At 37.4% G+C, this 10,000-nt stretch overlaps 1 protein-coding gene across 1 annotated transcript in view; it reads right to left on the bottom strand.

The window, feature by feature from the left end:
• LOC136847818 (uncharacterized) overlaps window positions 1-10,000 on the bottom strand; it is a 162,514-nt gene that overhangs the window by 5,282 nt on the left and 147,232 nt on the right. The window contains exon 3 of the mRNA XM_067119747.1: window positions 2,978-3,208. Within this exon, the coding sequence (XP_066975848.1) occupies window positions 2,978-3,208 (231 nt within the window). The remainder of the gene's footprint in view (window positions 1-2,977; window positions 3,209-10,000) is intronic.

Genomic DNA, 10,000 nt, shown 5'->3' on the forward strand with positions numbered 1-10,000 from the left:
GGGTGAGGCTGCTAAACCTACGCCCTGCTCCACATATGATCAAGGGGCATATGTGCCGGAGGAGTCAGGTTTTTCTGGGTGGTCAACCGTCCAAGCACTAACCTGACCCAACAAGCAATAACTTCGCTAATGCAAAACCAGTGGTCATAAATGTGTGTGCGCTCATTAAATACCTAATTAAATCACTGTCCAAAACAATCTCATTCCCCCAGTTTCCTTCATAATAAATATGCAAATCTGGCCTAATATAGAACTTGGAAAAGCAATTTACACCAAAATCGTGAATTGTTGAGATCAACATCACTGTGCGGATGGTAATGTTAGTCTGTTTTACCACTTGTAAGAGAGACACAAAGAGAAATTTCCTTTCATGATTCTGACAGTTTCCGTCAGTGTAATTACTCACGGAAATTCAATTTGAAATTCAGCACCAAATTTGGCTTTAATGAACGCCCTTAAATCTGTGGGGGAAAAATTCTAATTCCCTTACCCAACATTTCTAGATTATATTCTCTCTCTCTCTCTCTCTCTCTCTCTCTCTCTCTCTCTCTCTCTCTCTCTCTCTCTCTCTCTCTCTCTCTCTCTTCCAGCGTAATTACCTGTCGTAACCAAAATACTAATAAAAAAATAATACTTTTCATGATAGTAATAACACTTTTTTTGTAAATATTTGCAACGAGGCAGCGAATTAAATATTGAAATATGGGTGAAACAACGAAAATCGAACGGGAGAGAGAGAGAGAGAGAGAGAGAGAGAGAGAGAGAGAGAGAGAGAGAGAGAGAGAAAAGGGGGGAGGGTTTCTTCTTCCACAGCTATCAATCGTAATAACTCTATCCGTCGAGATTTTTTCCTGTTAGTGGTCTCAAGGAAGAGGAGGAGGAGGAGGAGGAGGAGGAGGAGGAGGAGGAGGAGGAGGGAGGAGGAGGAGGAGGAGGAGGAGGAGGAGGAGGAGGAGGAGGAGGAGGAGGAGGCGCGGTAAGAAGAAAGAGGAAGAACAACAGAGGGAATAAAACGGGAAACGGGATAAACGCTGAATGAGACCAGCAAAAGGGCGGTTAACTTCCGCTGCCATTAATCCCGGTTAAATCCTTTTATGTGCAAATTCTTATTTGCTGGGGATTACAGCTGCCATTTATTTCAACGGGGCCAAGATAAGAAAGAGGACCCCTGGGGAAGCATCGGTGGGGTGGGAAAGGGGAGGATCGAAATTAAAGGTTACCATGGTAACCACAGCATTTTGAACTCGGAAGTGCCGTCTTTCCCACCTTACGTAACCTCTGGCGTACAGGGTCATTCTGAGTAGATTCAATGATTGATTTATGGCTACTAAAACTGGCGTTACAACATCTAAGGTTTTGGTCTTAGTAGATTATCCTTTATTTATCTGATCGCAGACCTACTTCTTAGGCACGTAATGTTGTCTTTGTCAACCAAGCGCATTTCTTTAGCTTTCATTCTGTCACTACATAAATTGCCTGATTTCCCTCGGGGCTAAGACATATCGCACACTTGGAATGCAATAAGTGAAGAAAGGAGGAAATATAAAAGAATTCCGAGGATCTGGAAGGATTTAAGGAGCAATAGGACCAGATAAATATACAGTAGGTGACATCAGGGTGAAGACTATTGTAACAAAGCAATACATTTACTTGCACACTATTGGTTTGTACATAACACATATACACAAGTGGTCATATCACTTTCCCATCACACCATACGTCTGCAAAGATCTGCTATCCTCTTTCTAAGAAGAGAAGTCCAAGCACTATCAGATGCCTGACTCCAGGTGGCTTATGCTTGCTTGGATGAAATAAAATGAGAAGGGAGCCTAGAGAGGGTAGGAGATTTGGAGTACAGCACCAGTTGGCATGAGTGGTGGAATTTCACATAGACCCTTTGTGTCACGCACCGTTGGAAGCCATGATGACTTTATATTATATTATATTATATTATATTATATTATATTATATTATATTATATTATATTATACATATGACTATGAAATATCTTCTGTAAAACCAGAACTCCATCTCATAAAAGGAGCCCATAAAAACACCAAAAGGGTTGAAAGTTATTGCCATACATTTCGGAGACACTGTCTGTCTCCCTAAACAGGCAGGTAACGAATGAACTAAGAGTTACAGAGCAGTAGTATTTATATCTTCCTCCAACCAACGGTTAAGAAGACTAAGGAGAAGTTCTCAACAGGGGTGACACTGCGGAGGACTTCTGGAATATTCCTTCATTGGTATAAATACCACTGCTCTGTAACTTTTATTTCATTCATTAACTGCCCGTTGAGGGAGACAGACAGTGTCTCCGAAATATAGCTATAACTTTCCACCCTTTTGGTCTTTTTTTGGGCTCCTTTTATTATTATTATTATTATTATTATTATGATGATGATTATTATTATTATTATTATTACTATCTATAATATATACATATATATATATATATATATATATATATATATATATATATATATATTTCTTACTGAAAGTTAATTCACTTGAAGCAACTTGTTTCTAAGACATCACCTCTCCAATATCCTTATTTATTTTCTAAACTAGCAGCAATCTCCTCACCACTTCGACAGAGCAGCTTCTCCAAGTTATTCTATGAAGTTCACTGCACTCTCTTCGAAACAGGCCCTTTGGGCACAGCCTTTACCGTGGGTATTCTTATTAAATGCTCATGTATTTCTGTAATCTATTGTTTTAAGGCAACACTTCCATTTTGTTGAAGTGTTTTCTCAAAATAACAAAAGAAAACGCATTAATATTCAGTAAAAATGCACTACGTGAAAGATTAGGTAAAAAAACCAAAACATATACATATATATATATATAATACATATACATACATGTATAATGTACATACATATTACACACGAGTTCAAGTATGTATATATACACATACAAACCCATTCATGTTAAATGAAATAAATCACCAAACAACAATCAAATCCCTCACCTTGCTCTGTCATCGTCGTATTGTTGATTACTGTGCGATTCCACTTAGTCTCACAGTTGCTGATTTCTAAACCGGGCGTGGAGGTTACCGAAGGGCGCTTGTCTGGTGCCCCTGGACGGTCGACGTTGCTACCGCCGGTGGTACGGGGGAAGCCCAAGATGCGGTTGGCCTCGTCTAAGGCCCGGTTTGAGACAGAGCGGTCCTGGCTCGCTAGATCGCTGATGACTGATGCTGTGTGAAAAGAAAGGAAGTTGATGTGAGAAGAAAAACGATGGTTTGTATGGGAAATTAAAAAAAAAAAAATTAATGTTAACGCTGGAAGAAACAGCAAAGCATAATAACAGTACCTAAAAGGGAAGAAGTGGTTGCATTGATAGGTCTACATTTAGTAAACAAATAAACAAAAACATGAGGCAGAACTTGTTCATAATTCTGATCTGAACATCCTCAGTTACATATTGTCCACAGATTCGGATAAAGAAAAGCTCACGCTTCCAATATTCTACTTAAACATCGTAGTTTTACTTGTACATTTTTATCACATTAGAATTTAGACATGTTTAACAGAATTCGCCGGCATTATTTGATACTACATAGCACAAAAAAGTGTCCCTCAGTATCCTACAATTCATGGCTGTCCTGGGAATTACAAAAGAATTATTATCTTAATCCCATTCTCGCGAGTACTAGATACTAAAATATGAAAGTTACCCCGTGCTTTTAATCTTGAATGTAATAATTACAAGTTGATGTTTATTTTCTTATTTACAAACTCTATTGTGCTCTTAAAAGTATAACATACCCTTGCGCTTTCCACACAAAAGTGCATCCGTTAACACATTTTTATAATAGAAAACGTTCCTTTTGCTACAAAAAAAACTACCAGCTGTGCTTAAATAAAAGTATAACAAAAAAGAAAAAATCACGTTTAAATAACAGACCAGAACAAAGGGGCACCACAGTCATTACAAAATCTTTAACAACGCCTAGAATGAGTTTTGCAGTCCTTGATTGCCATTCTACGGAATTCTCAAAAAATAAATATCACTGGCAGGAGACAGCTACAAAAACAATGAAAAACTGTACAGCTTTCCACTTGGAAAGGTCACCTAATACCTAGCAGAGTAATCTCCACAACTTTACGATCCATATAAATGAACTACATAATAGATCAATCCCTTAAAACTTACTAATATGATTAACTTTATCAAGAAAGTCTTCGATTTCGTCGTCCGATGAGAACTCCGCCATTGTTGTTTACACCGTTGCCATGGCAACAGACACACAAGACATGGTAACTATCGGGAAGGAAATACTTTCCTCATCATAATAAGATGATTGGCGCGATAATGAATTAAAATTTTCTATGTAATGGCCATACTGATGTACTAGATTTAACATCTACAGTGCGGTTGCTTAGATAAGGAATAAAAAAAATGGTTTTTGTTGATCCTTTATACAATTCACCAATAGCACAGCAAGGTTTTTGTTACTTATTTATCAATAAAAAGATAATAAAAGGATAAAAAATGTATAAATATTTTCCACATTGTTAAAGAGATTAAAATATTCAACAATACGACCTGTCTGATAACCAGTCTGGAGCTACGTCGGTAATCTAAGGAGAGAGAGAGAGAGAGAGAGAGAGAGAGACAGATAATTTCAGTGCTACTTTTAATTTACAAAATATGACTGTTGATTTCCAACAAGATCATAGTTTTAATTTTCTTGGCTACTAATTCATAAGGTTTGTTTATGAAAAGATTCAAGGCACGAACGACGAGAATAAATTCTCGCTAACCGCTATATCTGGGCCAGTAAATTCTCACTGGTATCGTCACGGCATTTCGCTAGTTATTTCAGGAAATGAAAATGTCAGGCCACAAAGATCATTTCTGAGAGAGAGAGAGAGAGAGAGAGAGAGAGAGAGAGAGAGAGAGAGAGAGAGAGAGAGAGAGAGAGAGAGAGAGAGAGAGAATATCTTCCCGGTTTTCATTAACCCCCATAACGTTACTCATGTTTATAATTCACTATAAATTTCTCATCTTCCTAACATTCAGACTCTTCCACCAGCTTCTCAAAAATTCCACAGTCCATTCAAGAATTATTTCTTCATCTCACAGACTCTGTACTTAATTTCTTTGATTCCCTGACTTTTTCCATCACCCCATCCATGAAATTAACAGATATTGGAAACATAAATCCTTATCTAAAACAAGATACTCTCTTACTAAAAACTTCACCGTTATCATCAAACATGTTAGTCGCTCTCAACATTTCATTTTTTCTGCTACTTATCATCAACACACTGCACACTGCCTCTGTCAGTTCTATAAGAACATTTTACAGCATTTGTTTTGCTTTTCAACTTCTCACATAACTGTTTCGTAAGAAATTCTTGTTAAAACACCATCTCTCTTGTCAAAACACACACTGTTCTTGTATCAAGCCTTAGGCAATTTGTCTTACTTTCTCAATCAAAATCCTGCCATACACTTTCACTGGTGTACTAAAAGTAATGCCATGTCTCTACTTACAGTTTCCTCCGTCACCTTATCGTTTCACACAGTGGAACAAATATTACTCTCACACGATCTTTTGGAACCTTTCCTTCAGCCAGACAAACCTTACAAACACTGGTCAGCCACTCATCAAAATATTGTCAGAGCGCCGCAGCACCTAACTTGTCAGCCCAACAAGCTAAAGTGCATCTCCACGCATCAGCCTCTTAACATATCATATCCAGATATTCTAAAGGTGATATTGTGAAACTATTCAGAGTGGCTTTATGTGTAATGTGCGTTCGACTCCTATTAAGATACAGACATATCAGATTCCGGTCACACTACCTGCGAGCTCGCCTCGTGCTGTCACTGCCACAATGATATCAAACGCTTGTTGCATCGAAGTCCGATATTCTGGTAATTCATGCAATGGTACTGGCTGATGCAATTTCCATCATTAAAGCAGGCGTTTAAACGAGGAGAATGAATGAAATTAAAAGCATGTATAGACATCATACATGCACCTGGCTACATGATTGGTCTTTCTTCATATTTTAATACATTAAGAATGAATTTCTTATGTTACATAAAAAGAGGTTTTCAATGTAACCCTTTATCGCACTTTGATTGAGAAAAAGCATAGAGGTGTTCCAAGCAAAGAGAGAGAGAGAGAGAGAGAGAGAGAGAGAGAGAGAGAGAGAGAGAGAGAGAGAGAGAATTAGGAAACAAAGGTTTACGAAGTGTTTAGTAGAAAAGAATGGAGCCGAACCTTTTGCCTTTTAGAACCACTTACGGATTTTACTTTTCAATTTGCAGAATACACGCAAAGATCTCTCCTTTTCATTGTTAATTATCCACTATGTTTTATACAATAACGAAGTAAAAAAAAAAACTTACGTAAGTTTTTTCTGTAAATGTCATCCTCCCCAACTGGAAGAACGCAGCAATACAAGACTAAATTTAGATTACAATTACTGAGGCGTCTAAGAAGCCCAATAAATTCAAAGTTAAAGAGGCCGTGAATAAAGTGAAGGGGGGAATTACACGTGAGAGAAAGAGAAAGAAAAAGAGAAGTAAACGAGTTTTAGAGAATAAGATAAGATTCGCAATGGACTGTGGAACCGAATGGCTGATACTTGCAAATTAAAGTGTTGATTGCTGATGACAGGGCGAATGTGCTCAAAATGGAAAAAGACTGAAAATTCTCGTAAAAGGAGAAAGTAGGAGGCTGCTGAGAGGTCGCAAGAGTAAATGAAGACCATTTTCATGCTAATTTAATTTCAGAAAATTATTATTGGTATCTGTTTTGTTTTAAGAGCCCATAAACGATTCACATTTTTAAAAAATATTTTAGCAATGCGCAAAAATAATCTGACCGTCTGTGGTGCACAATATAGGCTTCTTAAACATTACTGATATAAATAATCTTAAAATGTTGCTTCATAAAATTCGTTCGCCAAGGATGCCCCTCGCCCCCACCCCCTTACGATAAGCCATAAAGGTTTATTGTCTTATTTTGACTATACTGAGTTGTTATTATTATTATTATTATTATTATTATTATTATTATTATTATTATTATTATTATTATTATTATTATTATTATTAAGTGATTATTATTATTATTATTATTATTATTGACTTATGTGGGGCAGAGTCTGAAATTTTAAAGGTATTTCGAAGAAACTTTGGTATATTTACCAGATAAAAATTGTGGGAAGTGTATATGTCAAGGCCTGTACCTACTACTATCTATTAGCAACCAATTAAACTCTAACCATGCCTGAAGCTCGTTCCAGCTATGAAGTTCAAACCCAGCATTCTACGGGATGGATAAAGAGACCAACCTGGTACAAAAGCATCTTAATATATAACAACAATAATAATCAGCAGTTACGGGAAAAAAATAGTCTTCACGAAAACCGAACCATTAGCTCACATACACCAAAGGCTAACAACGTCTAACAGATCAGTATTTCGTTAGCATGCTACTAAGTCTACGGCTAACTTAGCAATGTCTAACAGATCAGTATATGGTTAGCATGCTACTCAGTCTACGGCTAACTTAGCAATGTCTAACAGATCAGTATATGGTTAGCATGCTACTCAGTCTACGGCTAACTTAGCGAACACCCAACAGATCGAGCATGGTTAGCATGCACTCGGTCCACTAACAGCAATGTCTAACAGATCAGTATATGGTTAGCATGCTACTAAGTCTACGGCTAACTTAGCAATGTTTAACAGATCAGTATATGGTTAGCATGCTACTAAGTCTACGGCTAACTTAGCAATGTCTAACAGATCAGTATATGGTTAGCATGCTACTCGGCCCACGGCTAATCCTAGTAAATGTCTAACAGATCAGTATATGGTTAGCATGCTACTCAGTCTGCGGCTAACTTAGCAATGTCTAACAGATCAGTATATGGTTAGCATGCTACTCAGTCTACGGCTAACTTAATAGAACGTTCGGTACGGAGAAAGGGAGGAGGGCCTTTAGATCTTGAGAACACCCGAAATATAAATCTATTCTTTTCTCTCATTTATTTACGTAACTTGATTATGTCAAACGTCACTGTTTTTAAAAAGGGTACAAATACATATACATCATGCACTGAGAACTAGAATATTTACAGCATCTTATAAGCCATCCCTTCTTAAGGAGGGGTGTGTGTGTGTGTGTGTATATGTATGTATATTATCTATATATATATATATATATATATATATATATATATATATGTATATATATGTATATATACACATACACATATATATATATATACATATATATATATATATATATATATATATATATATATATATATATATATATAATTATACTATAATCATTCCAGTTCACAGTGCATGATTCCACAAATTGTTGGCCTTCCGATTATCAGTCAGCATTTTGAGTTTTGGGATGAGTTTGCTGGCCTCACGACCAGCTCCAAACAGGTTCCCACTTACTACATCCAGCTATCTGCCTAAAGCTAATTCAATACTTCGTTCAAAGGGCATAATGGATTTCATACCGCTACAATTAACTTTAGACACCAATCCGTGTCCTCTCACTACTGAGGCTGCGCTATAGCCACTACACTACATTATGCATATGTATACATGCAAACTCACACACACACACACACATATATATACATAAAACACACACACTCTATATATATACATATATATATGTATATATATGTGTCTGTGTGTGGGTGTATGTGTGTTAGTGATGCATCTGCAAATGTTTATATGAATTGATATGTGAACATATCTAAGGCAAGTATATACTGATAAATGGGATCACAACAACAGCCATCCAACCCCACACACACACACAATCACAGAATATTGAGATAGGGGATCTAAGCCGCATGCAAAAGAACTTGTCGCAAATGGACGGCTACTGAGATGCACCGAACATTCCATTATGGAGCACAATCGCAATCCGCGGAATCGCAAACGGGGATTTATGTGCCTGCAATCCCCGAGGCGCGAAAGAGTAGAAGAAAGGGGGATTTCCATACCAGAGCCGAATCTTAAAAACTAGCCGCTTGTGTCTTGCTCAACAATCTCCCCCCCCCCTCCCCCACATCTTCCAGCTCCCTTCCCCTGCCTTCCAGCGCCTCCACTGGGCCTGGGAGATGAGGGAGCATCCTCGGGGCCGTAAGTGCACACAAGATTTGCATCGAATTCCAGCATCAGTTCATCCCAAAAACGGAAGGAGTGTCACGCGCATCCAAATTCTCTTTTTGAATTTTTTTTTTCTTATCGACTACATTGTTCCTCGGAGGATTAAGTCTTTTCACTTGTGTCCTCTATAAACCTATCCACTATGTTTAAGGGCTCTTAGCTAATTCAGTTCTAAAGGTGCTGTGTTAAACCAGAACAAGAAGCTATATGCCAGAACTATTTATACATTCTTTTAGACTCAACGAGTAATATGACATATAATCTTCACTTATTATCCTCTTATATACCTGAAATATTCTTCAGTAAATTCACTAACTGGGAACGTTAGGAATATGTTTTGTGAATATTTTCCACAGCAGTAAAAGGTCGAAGATGATACGGTACATTTTTCTTCCAGAGAAGTTTTTCAATAGTCTCTGGGATAAAGTCCATTTGAAAGACACATATGTAACCGAATACGATTACCTGAATCATTTGGACTTAGTTTGTAGCTGTTGCAAACACCCAGCTATGTACCCCAGACTGCACAGAAAAAAAATGACTCGACAAAGGACACAGTATGAAAAATATGCTGGGGAAAGATTTTGACATTGAAGTGACGAGAGGACAATTTCCTCACAATTCATGGACAGGCTTTGCACAAGAAAGATGGTAACTGCTATGAAACTGATCCTAAGATCAATGATTCCAATCATCTTTTAAAGCACCAGAGTAGTAAAAACTAAAATTAGCTTGTCATACATATATGCTGAAAGATATACTTTGCAAGGGAGCAACTTTAATTAGCTTGGCTTTAGGTCAAAGGCCAAGCGCTGGG

This window comes from Macrobrachium rosenbergii, chromosome 17, assembly GCF_040412425.1.
Source record: "Macrobrachium rosenbergii isolate ZJJX-2024 chromosome 17, ASM4041242v1, whole genome shotgun sequence".
Lineage (NCBI taxonomy): Eukaryota > Metazoa > Arthropoda > Malacostraca > Decapoda > Palaemonidae > Macrobrachium > Macrobrachium rosenbergii.